Source organism: Polypterus senegalus, chromosome 6 (genome assembly GCF_016835505.1).
Source record: "Polypterus senegalus isolate Bchr_013 chromosome 6, ASM1683550v1, whole genome shotgun sequence".
Lineage (NCBI taxonomy): Eukaryota > Metazoa > Chordata > Cladistia > Polypteriformes > Polypteridae > Polypterus > Polypterus senegalus.
The window spans coordinates 85,457,152-85,472,734 of NC_053159.1; the positions used below are offsets into that span (position 1 = coordinate 85,457,152).

The 15,583-nt window shown below is 37.1% G+C and overlaps 1 protein-coding gene across 2 annotated transcripts in view; it reads left to right on the forward strand.

Annotated features, from left to right (window-relative positions):
- Nucleotides 1–2,045: 2,045 nt before the first annotated feature.
- abcb6a (ATP-binding cassette, sub-family B (MDR/TAP), member 6a) overlaps nucleotides 2,046–15,583 on the forward strand; it is a 48,491-nt gene continuing 34,953 nt past the window's right edge. The window contains exons 1-5 of one of the 2 annotated variants that reach the window (XM_039756457.1): nucleotides 2,046–2,300; nucleotides 4,576–5,107; nucleotides 12,757–12,888; nucleotides 14,431–14,620; nucleotides 14,942–15,034. In XM_039756457.1, coding sequence (XP_039612391.1) covers nucleotides 4,592–5,107; nucleotides 12,757–12,888; nucleotides 14,431–14,620; nucleotides 14,942–15,034 — 931 coding nt within the window. In that variant the 5' untranslated portion in view covers nucleotides 2,046–2,300; nucleotides 4,576–4,591. Of the gene's footprint in view, nucleotides 2,301–2,500; nucleotides 2,716–4,575; nucleotides 5,108–12,756; nucleotides 12,889–14,430; nucleotides 14,621–14,941; nucleotides 15,035–15,583 lie in introns of those variants that run through there. The other variant, XM_039756456.1, reaches the window with a different exon arrangement.

Here is a 15,583-nt window from a genome sequence, read left to right on the forward strand (position 1 = left end):
CTTTGTATCTAGTATCTGCCGTGACCCCCCTTTGCAGCAATAACTGCAACTAAACGTTTCCTGTAACGTTTGATCGTTCCTGAACACTAGCTTGGAGGAATTTTAGCCCATTCCTCCATACAGAATAGCTTCAACTCTGGGATGTTGGTGGGTTTCCTCACATTAACTGCTCGCTTCAGATCCTTCCACAACATTTCGATTAGATTAAGGTCAGGACTTTGACTTGGCCATTCCAAAACATTAACTTTATTCTTCTTTAACCATTCTTTGGTAGAACGACTTTTGTGCTTAGGGTCGTTGTCTTGCTGATACAATGGAATACAATACCTACCTTCTCTTGATATTCAGTTATTCTCTTGATATTCAGTTATTCAGTTCATGGACATCTGTCCTGACATTTTCATTTAGAATTCTCCGATATAATTCAGAATTCATTGTTCCATCAATGAAGGCAAGCCGTCCTGGCCCAGATGCAGCAAAACAGGCCCAAACTATGATACAACCACCACCACATTTCACAGATGGGAAAAGGTTCTTATGCTGGACTGCAGTGTTTTCCTTTCTCCAAACATAACGCTTTTCATTTACACCAAAAAGTTTTATTTTGGTCTCATCTGTCCACAAAACATTCTTCCAATAGCCTTCTGGTTTGTCCACGTGATCTTTAGCAAACTGCAGACGAGCAGCAATTTTTTTTGGAGAGCAGTGGCTTTCTCCTTGCAACCCTCCCATGCACACCATTGTTGCTCATTGCCCTCCTAATGGTGGACTCATGAACATGAACATTAGCCAATGTGAGAGAGGCCTTCAGTTGCTTAGAAGTTACCCTGGGGTCCTTTGTGACCTCGCCGACTATTACACGCCGTGCTCTTGGAGTGATCTTTGTTGGTCGACCACTCCTGGGATGGGTAACAATGATCTTGAATTTCCTCAATTTGTACACAATCTGTCTGAATGTGGATTGGTGGAGTCCAAACCTCTAGGATTAGAGATGGTTTTGTAACATTTTCCAGCCTGATGAGCATCAACAACTCTTTTTCTGAGGTCCTCAGAAATCTCCTTTGTTCGTGCCATGATACACTTCCACAAACGTGTTGTGAAGAGCAGACTTTGATAGATCCCAGTTCTTTAAAAAACACAGGGTGCCCACTCACACCTGATTGTCATCCCATTGATTGAAAACACCTGACTCTAATTTCACCTTCAAACTAACTGCTAATCCTAGAGGTTCACATACTTTTGTCAATCACAAATATATAATATTTGATCTTTTTCCTTAATAAATAAATGACCAAGTATAATATTTTTGTCTCATTTGTTTAAATGGTTTCTCTTTATCTACTTTTAGGACATGAGTGAAAATCTGATGATGTTTTAGGTCATATTTATGTAGAAATATAGAAAATTATAAAGGGTTTACAAAACTTTCAAGCACAACTGTATGTCGCGCAGCGCTTCGAAAATTTAAAAGCATGTACAGCAGCTTTCGTTTGGTCTCACTGCCCGGTCTCGTGAGACGTCTCCTAGAAAAGCGCGTCTTCTCTCCTTCCAAGCCTTCCAATATTTTTTTTATAATATAAAAGAGAGAGATAAGAAATTACATTGACCATATGGGAAAATTGTAAAAAAAATATATAACTAAGTTAATTTTGCTATCGACATTTTAACAAAACATTAAATTACCGAAGTGTGTTTAAGAATTGTTTAATTTTTAAATAACAGCACTAGCTGGGGGAGGATGCCACATTTTGTCCTTATTGTACTGGAGCCACTGGTGCTAAAGTAGACCTAGTGACAAAGCCAGCGGGGTAGCCAAAAATGTTGCACATCTGATCACAACGATGTCAATCTCCAAGAGGGACTCCCTCCTCATTCGTAGATTTCATATGCGATCTTCAAGGGGTAAACCCGCTCCTTTGTCCTCCTCTGTCGATTATAGTTAGAGATCTGAACGTGCAGAAATAATTTTGGAAATTTTGGATATCTCTTTTTGGGTGCTTGTAACCGAGTCTTCCTATGGACATAATGTTAAGCCGGCTCTACGTCAACGCCAAGCCAGCCCTGCAACCAATCAGGGAAAGCATCCACGGCAACCGATCGTTCCCTTGGAAAGCGGAAACCATCTACAGCAATCGATCACTTCCCTAAAAAGATCCACCACAAGTGATCACCCCTCCTGAAAATTATTCGCTGCAACCGACCTGATAAAGCATCATCTGTAAATCACCACCCAAACTATCCACCTCAACCAATCAATCAACCACTCCACTGAAAACATTCATCGCAACTGAGCACGTCTGGTAAGGAACCATACTCTGCCATCAACTATCCCAACACATTAAGGATAGCGGGTTTGGGTTTGAGCGGGACACTAAGGAGCTTCCTCCTCCCAGTTCAAAACCCTTGTTTCGTCAATGATTGAATTGAACCCTGAATACGATGTAGAAACACCTGGCGTTAACGATTGTCACGATGACGTTCGATACTTATGCGCGTATGCAACTGTACGCAGAATGTACGTGAGATCGGCACACGTTAGGACCCAGAGCAGTATCTGAAGCACCAGTGCAGATTGCCGAGTCATGGACGATCCAAAACACTGAGCTCCCGGCGAGAGGTCACAGTTGTTACTATCACACAGTAGAGTTTTTGTAGCTATCTTTTAGATTTTTTTAACCCCGAAAGCAAAAAATCCTTTTTTGTTGTTGTAAAAAGGTGAGTATCCGCCGACCTGTAAATGTGTAGCTTTTTATCACTTAAATTAGCGTAACAAACTATAAAGGACAAACTTGTATGGGTGTAAGCGGGTTGGACGAAGCGGCGCACGAAGCGACGGGTTCGGACCCAGGCAGGCTCCAATGTGATCTGGCGCTGGGTTCGGCGTGTGTCGGCGCATATCTTTTCACAGTTCGGTCGAAAAATCGTGTCTTTTTACTGTCGTTACGTAACTTGCATTTGCCTTATAATGAATTTGGATACATTGAAAACCTTCGTGCTTCAATATGGTTCTGGAATCAGTTCTGTTGTTTTAGATTCTTGTTTTCCACTGCCACGTGCTCCTCCAGTCCTGCGTTATACTGTACCATTAATATACTATATGTGTGTGCGCAAGTAATACATATCGTGGTAATACTGATGAATGATTTGTAGGTTTTAAGCTTATGAGGAGGCTATACGTTATATCTATAATTCTGATATTAATGTAACATTATTAATACACTATTTTTTGTATATGAACTTTAATTTCCTAACTCGATAATTTTAATTCAGTCCTCCTGGAAACCGGAAATCATTCCAGCAGTCGACCACCCTTGTTCCCACACACCGGTCTGTTTTGAATTCGCCAGTGTTCATAACGCAGACGTCTTCCGACTGTAGATGAAAACCTAAGAACTTGGAGGACAAAACGCACAAAAAAATGCTGAGAATATACAGACAGCAAGTGGGCTGCGATTTGAACCCAGTTACATGAATTATCGGTAAATTCTTAATGCCAGCATAAAGGTATTATTAAAAAAAAAAATCTAAGTGTTTGCCATAGTCGTTATTCTGACATACCATTCTTAAATCCACTTAATGACAGGGTTACAGGGGGCTCCAAGCCCATTTGAGTGATATAAAAGTCAGGGTTTAGCACATAGCCTATACACACACACACACACACACACACACCTCTTGAAATCACAGATCAGCCAGACCAGTACATCAGCCTGATTACCTAGAGGAGAACCTATGCAGACACTGGGGAGGACATGCAGAGTCCACACAAACAGACAAGGAATTTGAACAGAGAACTCTGGAGTGCGGAGATGGCAGGTGTATTCACTGCATCTCCTTTGGTACAGTATTTGAACATAAAATACATACCTGCTCTAGTACAGTATATAACTTTTGAGGTAATTCATGATAGGGTTACTTGGGGTTCAGAGCCTATCCAAGTAACAAAAGGCAGGGTTAAGCAAAGAACCCACACTCACACACACACACACAACCCACTTGAAATCACCAATCAGTGTAACCAGCACATCTCTGGGGATGTGTGGGGGGAACCGGATTACCTGGAGGGGAACCAACGCAGTCATTGGGAGGACAAATAGAGGTTCAGAGTGCTTCGAAGATGCTCTGTGTATTGTGGCATTATAAAACTCGGCTACTTGCAAATTTAGTATGTGAGTCCGGAAAAAAAGATGATTTAGAATATGCATAATGGTACAGCAGTTATAAATACTGTTCTAAAACAACTGTTTCCTGTCCAGTCACTAAGTGGTTCTTGCACGGTTCCTCCATGTTCATGTTGGGGTTTCTTCAACTACTGTGGTTTCATATTTTATCTAGTAGATGTTTAGATTAGGTTGATTGGTCTTTGACTTTACTTATGTATCTTTTTCTCTAAAACCTCATTCTCTTCGACAGAATCCAAACAGTTTTGTCTATGTAATGTACAGCAGGGTCTTAAATACTGTAGGTCATTCAGGTGGTCCGTGACCTTTCCAGATTGTAATTGTGATTTTTTTTTTTTTTTTTCCCTCCCTTTATTCTTTATATTCACAGTTTGCTTCTTTGTTTCTTTTTCAGCCTAAAGTCCTGTGTGATGGCTGTGCTTGGAAGCTATTGTGAGGCCAATGTCTCTATTTCTGAGGTGTGGATCCAGTCTGGCCTGTCTCCCTGCTTCTTCTTTACTCTGTTGCCTGTCCTCCTCTTGACTGTTTCCCTCCTTTTTGGTACTTTCCACTGCATTTGCTATAGAAAGTATGGAACTGCAATGGAGCCCAAGTACATCCCTCGCTCACAGTTATATAAATTACAGCTTGGGCTGTCTGCCATTTTACAGGCTCAGTTTGTTGGAGGTTTGTTGTGGCAGATTATAAGCCCTGGTGTGCTTCCTGGATTTGTCATCTTGTATGGCTGCCTTTCAGTTGTTGGATGGACTTGTGCAATCATCTTGCTTCAAGTGGAGAGGAATCGAGTCATGATGCTGGATCGAACTAGAGGCCACAGTGTTATACTCTTGCTGTTTTGGAGCTTGGCATTTGCTGGGGAGAACCTGAGTTTTATATCTTGGAGTAGCCCACTGTGGTGGTGGAGTTTGGAAACTACAGTAAAAAAGGTATGTATTTTATTTCACATTGTATCCATATTCCATTCCTGACCATTAGGCGCACACACATGGAAGTCCTTTTCACTTGCTATATTGCCTGCTTATTTCTTGAGCAATAGCTAATGACTTTTAGTTTCACATTTGTATACAGATTACTTTCAGTTTCTATGTTTATTATACATGTGGAGGTCCATTTTTTTGTATTTGCATCTTCTGGTGCATGTCATTATTTACATCTGAGTACTGGCACAAGACATTCATACCTTTTTGGTTTATAAGCACGTGCAGAATATCACTACCGGGAACAAACAATTGGCATGTTGTGTAAAGTACAGTAAACTTTGAACTATGCATTGTTTTTGTATAAGAAGTGCATATGGCAATTGTTATGGTAATTTGGTATAGTAACGATGTGCTAAATAACTTATGTTCCCTTTTCATACTATACTTTTTGGAAACCTTCAAAAAATGCTATTAATGTGTATAAAACTGAGTGCAAGTAAATGGGAGTAACAATGGAAGCTAACCATTGCGAAGTGTATTTAAGGCTGAAGCCACAGACTGCTTATTTATGCAGAGACTTGGGGAAGACGGAAGAAACTAACAACTTATATAGTTGAAGCAGAAACTTTGTCTGTCAGGGATTAACAGCAGGATGTAGGTTTGACCTCTCGTAGTTCATGTACCGAGGATGGGCCAGTGACGAAGAGACACAACGATAAGATTTAAGATGACAAAAAGAGTGAGGTGCATGTTTGTTCTAATCTAGAAACGCCCAAGTGCAGATTAGATGTTTCCAATCAAAAAATAATTCCATAAAACTGGAGCATGTCCTTCAGTCAATAAATAAATAACATCAATAAAAAGCAATCGAAAGGATATCAGTACCATTCATAGAGCAGGAGTCCCTAAGCTTTTAATTGCATTCCATCCACTGACGTGCCTTGTTGGATACTTCGCCCTTTTACTATCAAGCCTTTCAAATGACTCTGTGCTTGCACCGTCAACTCTGTCCATCTGGACTTACTTACTTGCACCTGTCTACAGTCCTTACTCTGACGATCGCTGCGTCCAGCCTGTTCCCAATCAGCAGGCATGGTCTTTGTCCAGAAACTTCAACTCTGCACTGTCCGTGTGCCAACTCATGTTGGTACCCACAGGATGATACCCTGTCCAAAATATCTCCCCTGTCCCCTAGCTTCAGCAGGGAAGGATCAGCCTTACTCTCTACAAGGATTAAATCTTCAGTCAGGAGACCACTGCACACACCACACAGCTTTGCCTTTCATTTCTCTGTCTGTCTAGCCTTAATTCAACCTCTCTTTGTAATCCCAATTTCCTCAGCTGGAGCTCCCAGTCTCTTGTCATCTGTATCACGTTCAAACTCCAAAAACTGACCAAACTTTAACTAACTTTCCCCTTCTCTATGCCTTTACTGTACACAGCCCACTTATCTTGGGTAAATCAGGTGCGGCATTAACTCACATGTTTAGCAACTAATGAGGAAAAGCAGCCTGGATCACTAATCCTCAAGTGAACAGTTAACTACCAATCTCCCCTTTAGTGTCCAATCAACCTTCCTGCTTCCCTGCACTGTCAAAGCAAAGCGCCACAGTTCTAAAACCAAAATGAAATTACCTTTTCTCAATCTGTCATGGATGCCTAGACAATCCATGTCCCAGTGATACCTGGATGAGATCTTGTGATATCTTTGCTATTGGCTAAACTAACAAGTTTGACTGACTGAATAGTCCCCTCTGATTATTCAAATTTCTTATTGTCTTATGCTCTCAAAGGTGGGGGGTTCAAAGGGGGTTTTTGCAAGGTAACATGTAAGTCTGCGGAATCATTTTCATGTTTATTATTTTGACCAGTTGTTTAACATATTGTATCTTCATGAGAGAAGCCAAATCCTGTCATTCCTTCTAATGCCCTCTAATAAATGTACACTGCTGCTGTGAAAAGCTCAGTTTCTGTATCATTTTATTTTTTCATAGTAAGCTTGATTAAATGTTTTTGTAGGTTGCCCTGGTATATACAGGAGACTGTTAACAGAAAAAAGGTATTGTTTGGAGCTTTTCTTTCATTTGTTTAGTGCGTGAATTGCAAAGTGAGAAAGCACAATCTTCAAATGTGAAGAAAGTTATTGTCAACTTCTTGAACTCGGACCAATTAAAAGATCTGAAGTCAACTGTTTGAATACTTTGGTTAACAGTTTGGCCACTGGCCCTGTTAGTGTACAGTTTTTAGAGACCCATTGTGCCACAATCAATAGTACTGGAACACTTCTAGAAAAATATTCTTGAATATGTTCATTAGTGTGGAAAGTCATATTTTTAAGTCTCTGAAGGTCGACCAGATAATATTACCTAAATAGAAGAAATTTGGTGCTGTAGTCAGTCTTCCCAGCAGAGGATTACCTTCCAACATTTTTCCATGGGCAACTTGTTTTGTCATAAAGAGTCTATGTACAAGAATCTTCAGTTCGGGTTTGGTTTAGTTCAGGTTAGCGTTCATAACTTGACCATTATAAAGGCACTAGGCAAAAATGTGAGCCATTTCATACAAGCATGGAGTTTCCTCCCTGAACAGAGCATCGCTGGTTTCCTATGTATCTGGCCCATGCTGAGGAATTGCAGAACAATATTCTTTAGACAAAAGTAGAAACCTTTTTTTCGTAATGTAGGTCTAGTTTTGGTTGTAGAGATGCTTGTAATCTTTGTGGCTCTGCAATGCAAGCACCACACAACATCACTAAGGGGTGATACCATCCTGGTTTAGGGATGTTTGCCAACTTAGCAACTTGCCAATTATTGTTGGAACCATGAATACTGCAGTGCTTTGGAGAGTTCTTTGGGAGAATGAGAGACCATCCGTTTGTAATCTAAAGGTAGAGTGCAGTAATGATTTGAATCATACAAGTGAGTTTACATTGAAATGGTTAAAGAAAAAAGTAATTTACAGTTTTTGAATGCCCTAGTCAAAGCCCCACAGAAATGCCATAATGTGAAAATACTATAGCTATTAATGTTCAAAAATCCCAAAATTATTTGAAACTTTTTTTTTTTTTTTAAATAGGAGTAATACAAAACTCCTTCACTGTATAGAAGGAAGTAGCCAGACAAGTCCGCTTGTATCTGTTGGTGTAAGTTAAAGATGCACAACACAGAGCTCTAATGTTAGTCTAGTTGAAGTAAAGTTCAAATGAACATGGATGCTCTACTGTGGGGTTTTCACCACTGTTGAACAACACAGCGTAATGAGATTTCTTTGGGCAGAGGGAGTGAAACCTGCTGAAATTCCCTAAATTATGCTGGCTCAGTACAAAAGTGGAAACCGCATGACTCAAGGAAATGTTTAGGAATGGGTTAGAATTTTAAAGTGGGAAGAACAAGTGTAACTGACAGAGCTCAAACAGGCTGACCATCAACATCACACGCACAAGCCCACATGGACATGGCAAATGCCTTCGTCATAGAAAACCGATGAATTACGTTGTCCGCTGTTGGTACACATTTGGATATAAGCTATGGATCTGTACATGCCATAGTGCATGATGACTTGGGATACTGTAAAGTTTGCACTAGATGGCAACCCAAACAGCTTACTGATATGCACAAGGCAGCATTATTCAGTGAATTTCTGGAGGTTCACTCCCTTCATCAGTTATTACATTTTTTTTTTCAACAGTGAGTCATATGCACTGTATATAAATAGCAGTGATAATAGTTCAGTTACATTAATTGGTAGCCTATGGTATGCTTTTTAACAAAACTTATCGCTACCATGTATCTAAACATTGACGTAACAGGCTTATTGTGGCTCAGCAGTTTTCATAGGCAGCAGAGTCCAATTCAAGTGATTAAAAACTGTTGTAGGCAGTAATTGTGTAATTGTAGTTCTGATTTCTGAAAAATAACATTTAATAGAAGTACACAGTGAAGAGTTAAAATCTCTATTGAAGTCTCAAGATAAACGTTTAACTACTTCAGACCATGATGGAGAGCAGGTCTGCCCATAAATTATAGTGTGAGCAAAATATTTTCATTTTCTAAACCGCTTTATCATAAACAGGGTTTCTTAGCTTATCCCAGCCAGCACAGGGCTCAATGCAGGAATAAACCCTTGACAGGGCGCAAGTCCATTGTAGGGTGAACACACATACGCACACCAGGGCCAGTTTAGCATTGCAAATCCATCTAAGTTGCATATCTTTGGACACAGGGAGAACATGCAAACTACATGCAGGGAGGATCCAAGATGTGAACCCTGGTGTCCTTCTTGTGAGGCAGCAATGGTAGCACTGCACCACCATGCCATCCTAAGCAAAATATTGTGTTGTTTAAATGTGCAGATGATGCAGCTGTGAGTGTGTTAGTGTAACATTAATGCAGAGTACACATTTGTTAACTCTGTGCTGTGCTTACCAATCCAAGGTGACACAATTCCTTTCCTTTTACATTAATTTCTAGTTAAGTGACTTTCTATTACCTCAAGCAGTAAGAGAAGTGAGCTTGTGTACCAGTGTTTTGTGAGTGTACGCCTCTCCCGTGTGACTAACCTGTATTGGGGATTTGTTTTGTCATCAAAAGCAGTTTTCAGACAAGTAAAAGAGGATAACCTATAAAGTATACAGGTTGAAGTGACCTGTTCTATTCGATTCAGTAGACTAATCCATAATTAAAGTCACACAGAACATATCTTAGCTTTTGACAGTTTTTTGGATAATTTTTTGAAATTGTAAGTGCTTTTCAGTTGGAAATTTTGAAATTTCAAAAATATGTACAGTGTACTCTAAGAGATTTCAACAAAAATTAAATTTTCTTAAATAACAATTGTGTAAAATTTTAACAAAATTATTGTCATGTAGACAGACAAACATGGCAACTGCTGTAGATGCTTTTTGCATTATTTATTTATAATGCACCTAAAAAAAAATGGTAAGAAGATGAATGGAAATACATTAACTTTTGATTTTTTTTTTTTCCAAAAGATAGCTTTTTAAAAATTGTGAATCTATAGCTGTTTCAGCTTTTTTTGAAAGATATAAAAAATTCTATCTACATTATCGCCATGTAAAGATGTAGTGTGTTGTAAAAGGATTAACACAAGAAAAGCATGTTTCCATTGGCATGCCATATCAATAAACCTTACGATTGTAAGGAAATAAAGTTGTACAGTGTCCATTGTATTTCAGAACAGCAATTCACTTGAAGCCTTTCCATTGACAGTTTTTTAAACATGTACAAACTTCCTTTTTATTTTATAATTATAATGTTATGAAAATGTATTACAAAAATGTTAAGCTGTACATCACACATGTTTCCTCACTAATTTCCGGTTCTCATGCAGGTTATAGGTAGAAACTGAGGCTTTTGCAGAAATAAGGATAGTCTGGAGAATTCAAATTGTTAATAAATATTTTTTCTATGGAACAAGATATTTGAAATGGCACATTTGTATTCAGGTGTAAGTCTTTGTCATAGTGTACTTTTTCAAAAGCATCAAAAATGTCATTATTCAAGCTAAAATAAGTTAGATCTTTAAAAATATCATAGTTGTAAACAGTTATAAGACATCGAATACTGAAAAATGTTCTTTAGTAAACAAACTTTTTAGTATAGAAATCGTAAAGATTTAAATATTTAACTAGGGTAGATAGGAATTGTAGTGTAACAATGAGTAATGCAGTATTAGTGTGGAAACATTTTTTACACTGCACGTGCAGAGTAATATGTATGTATGTATTAAATATATCTGCATGGTAAATTATGAAAAGTTTAACAATATTTATCTTAAATATCAGTATTTTTGTAATAAGAAACAACTTCTAAACGTCTCAAATAGGTATAGTATTAAAAATGAAGAATGTTGGTTTTAAATTTATTCCCAAGCTTTGGTTTCTTCCTGTGAATCCTAATTATTTAAAAAAAAAAATATTTGTAATACAAACTATAATAATGTTAATAAAACTGATTGGTTTCTATTGTGTGTAAGGAGACCTAGCTGGTTCAGGACACAAATAAAGTTTTAAGAAAAGCAAACCTTCCACAACAAATTTTGGCTTATTGTCTTTCTAAAACATTTTTTTTGTAAATAGCTTTTACAAAAAAGAATTAAAATAATAGCCATCAATTGAAATACATGTACTTGGAAAACATGAAAGGCATTCTCTTGTTTTGCAAATTGACACATCTAAAATCTTTCTTTATTGAGTACATTTATGAAAGTTAATATTTTGATGAAAACGCTGTGTGATTTATTGCTTTATTTAATTTTTTTTTGTGTGGTAGTTCCTATTTGTTATGTCGTGTTGCATGGATTTTAGTTTTTTCCATTTTTTTTTTCTTGTTTTTCTAAATTTTTGATATGCAGATGGTAAGCAACTTTTCTTGCATTAAAAATATTCCTAAAGGCAGGCCAAGGGGAACAGAAAAGCAGCAATACTAACCCTAGCTCTGGGAGGTCCAGTAAAGTAGGAGCCTTACTTAGCATGACTCGGCAAAACAGTATCGGTTTGAAAAAGACGGTGCCTGTGAGAAAATGTACACTAGTAAATAACACTTTTCATAGCATTAGCCTATCAGCTTTTTAGCATGAAACATTTTCCATGTAGTTTGTCATTTTTTTTTTTGCTCCCTACTGTACAACTGATTGATTTTTCACAGTTAATTTTAAACTCTGTGATGTACATAGGATAGTAGGATTTTTTTTTTTTTGCCCTAAGGCAGAGATCTGTTCTGCTGTGTGACTTGTACTTTCATTTTTGTTTCTTATGGGTGTTCATGTAGAACTCAAATGTACCCAGTCGTCTTCAAAATAAAGAAAATTGTTAACCTAGTCGACCAAACTTAAGCAATTCTGATTCTATCAAATATGTCTTGTATTTACTAATAAAATAGTAATTGGTAAGTTTGGATTACAAATAGTATAAGATTATGGAAAAAGTTAACTACTAAGACTACTGAAGTTGAAAACAATGCATTGAGTAGCATAGTCTTCCTCACCAAAGATGCTAAAACTGCTTTACAAGTAAATCCATATGTTCCACATAAAACAGCGTGTTTACTTAAATTTGGTGTTCTGGTACCACATATAAGATGTGCTTCATTATTGCTCTCATTGTAGACTAAGTACTGGCTGCTCTCCAGCTTGTTCTGTTAACTGGTGATTCTTAATTGAACCCATTTGAATTAATATGCATGGAAAATACCGATTGAGGAAATGGAGAAATTTATATAGGGAATATGGCAAACTACAAAACATTTAGAAAATCATGAAGGCAATAGCATAGCCTCAGAGGTCACTTTTATCTTCAACACTCAAAGTATACTAACTTAAGCCTTAAAGAGAGATGCTCATAATCTTGAGTAGGAGGTGCACCACTCTGAGATCCCTCTCTCTGCATTGCAAAGAGCGAGGTCATCAATACAGGGAAGGAACTTCATTTGGACTTGTTGTTCTCCCATGAATTTAGTCATACACCTTTTGAATTACAGTTTGTCATTCCACTACATAAAGGATACTCTTACCCAGGCACCTGGGTTGCAGACAAGAAAACTCAACAGGTTCCTGGAGCACCTAAGTAAGCTCTTCCACCATACAAGGGTCACAGTCCAAGGACAGAATGTTATTTTGTAATTATTTTTCCTTTTTAGATCCAGTTTGGTCTATGGGTGCTGCGCTACATCTGTACGGCATTGTTATTTGTTCTTGGCCTCTGGGCACCTGGATTGCCACAAAGGCCTTATATGTTGCTGATCAATGAAGATGAACAAGATATAGAACAGGTAAGCTTGGTAGCCATTATCTTGGTACCAAACTAAGTTAGACTTAATATCTTTGAAAAAACTATTGTTTAAAGCACAATTTAAAATGTAAATATGATTTAAAATTGTATTTTGACCTTTGTAGCTGTTCTTTAAAATGACCTTTTAAAGACATCCACAGTCAGAATAATTTCTGACCATTTTTGTGTTGCCTAATACTGTTTCAAGTTTTGTTTTACTGTTACGCCTTATACTAATTTATTCTTTTTGTGAAATGGTACCTCTACTGTCAGAAAACAACTTGCTTTGTTACAGAGCAAAGTGAAACTGCTGCAGGTATGAAGAGTATAACGCATGTAATAGGTGAACTAAATATGTAATGTGAAATCTACTGTATACTGTACTTTTTATGCAGTGACATCTGGTTTACCTGAATAAATCTTGCTTTCCCTTAAAGTGAACTTCTGTGTAGTAGTTATGAGTATCAGAACCCAGTTTATGTTGCACTCTTTTACACAAGATTGTTCAGAGTCAAGGTATTTAATATAAGTGGGCTTTGAATTTTAAAACATTTTTTTTACTAATATCTGTTATATGAAGGACTTTACTTTCTTATTCACGGAGAGCCAACAAGGTTGGGGCTGTCTGATTGAATAAAAAACCCACACAAAGTTGATTAACTCTTTCTAACATTTTTCAAAGAGTATGAAATCAACTGTTTCAGATTGCTCCTATTCACTATAATTTGTGCTTTATAACTTTTAATTCCACCTCCATGTAAACTATAAAATCACTGCAGAATGAAAAACACTTTACAACGTTGTAATAGAGTAAAAGTTGTATTGGTAATCACTTGTCAAGTTTTGGCACTGCAGATTTTTGGAAGCCACCATATAAATCTGTGATATACAGTATATTTATGAGGTGATGCATTTACACAATATTATCTACAGATAGAAATACTTAAAACAACAAAAAAAAAAAGCTCTAGCAGTAGTTTTGGTGACCAGTAAACTAGATGATGGAGGTGGTTTGGGCTCATTGGAATTGATTGAGACTAATCTGCTTAAGTTTATGTCCTATCATAAATTATAGTTTCAGTTCAATGCTGAGTGAAATTGTTTTTGCTGTTTGCTAAAGTTCAATTAATCATTTATTTATAAAGCACATATTCATAAAAAAATGTAGCTCAAAGTGCTTTACAAAATTAATAGAAAAATAGACACAATAAAAAATAAACATAAGTCAACATTAATTAACATAGAATATGTAAGGTCCGATGGCCAGGGTGGACAGAAAAAAAAACCCAAAAACCTCAAAGCTGGAGAAAAAAAAATAAAATCTGTAGGGGTTCCAGACCACGAGACCGCCCAGTCCCCTCTGGGCAATCTACCTAACATAAGTCAAACAGTCCTCTTTGTATTTAGGGTTGGACAGCAGCATATAGTAACTCTAAAACTTGTGTCCAACTCATTACTTATCAAAAATATCAAGTGTCTTTGTTAACAAGTGTAATATCCAGCAATAACACATCAGGAATGTTTTAAACTTTTGTATTTGCAGCCCCTTCTTCCTGGCACAGAAAGCAATCGATCCACATGGCAGGATTTTGGAAAGAAAGTGAAGTTATTAGTGCCCTACATGTGGCCAAAGGGTAACATGTTGCTGCAGGGTCTGGTCATCCTGTGCTTGTTGTTGTTAGGTGCAGAGAGGGCAATCAATATTTTTGTGCCAGTTTTCTACAAGAATATTGGTAAGTATGTCTCACTTACAGGCTTCTTTCAAATGTTAGAATTTGAATTTGGAATTGCTTTAAACCAACAAGAATACTGTAATTGTAATGTATACTGCAGAAAAAATAAAAAGAGCAGGTTTTTCCTTTAACTCCCATATCTGTTTAGTCTGTTAAGTCGGGTAGCAGTATTCCCAAAGAAAAATGCCATACACAGACTGTGATTCACAAAAAGACCCAATGATTGTTTTCCAGTTTTCTGACTGTTGACAGTATCAAGTAATTGACTTGTGAATACATTTTGAACATTTTAAAAAATTCATTCTAAGTAATTTTTTTCAGTTAATGAGTTGGCAGCTGGAGAAAGTTGGAAGACACTGGCTGTTACAGTCTGCATCTATGTGCTTCTGAAATTTCTCCAAGGAGGAGGAGCAGGTAAATACTACTTTCAGATGGGTAATTTTAATATCAGTCTAGCTGCTAAAGTTATTTTTTTATTAATGAGGTCAAATCTACCTGCACCACTAAGGAATGATATGTGGTATTTTCTATTAGACCAAATTTCTGTGTATTGTATATAATAGTTTTATTTTCACACATTGAAAAGACAGAGTAGGTAAATTGTCGTCAAATGCCTAAAATAGTAACAGGAATTAAACATGCAAAATTGTAACCACTTATTCTCAGTAAATACATTGATTTTTCAGCCTTTTTGTGCCACAGAATTATTTTAATCTTTAATGTCAGATTAAGGTAACATAATTGTTTGGAGGGAGTTTTCTTATTTGCATTTATCGGAAAAGGTGTGGTTACCATATTGTCTCATTTCTAAGATGTTATTTGTTGTAAGATTTATGTTTTGAATTAGTAATGCATTTTTTCCTAAAAATACAATATGAAATGAGAGTTTTTATATTAAAAGAAATAATTTATTATTGTCACCTTTTTTCTGAGAAACATTTTTTAGTATGTGGTTCAGCTAAA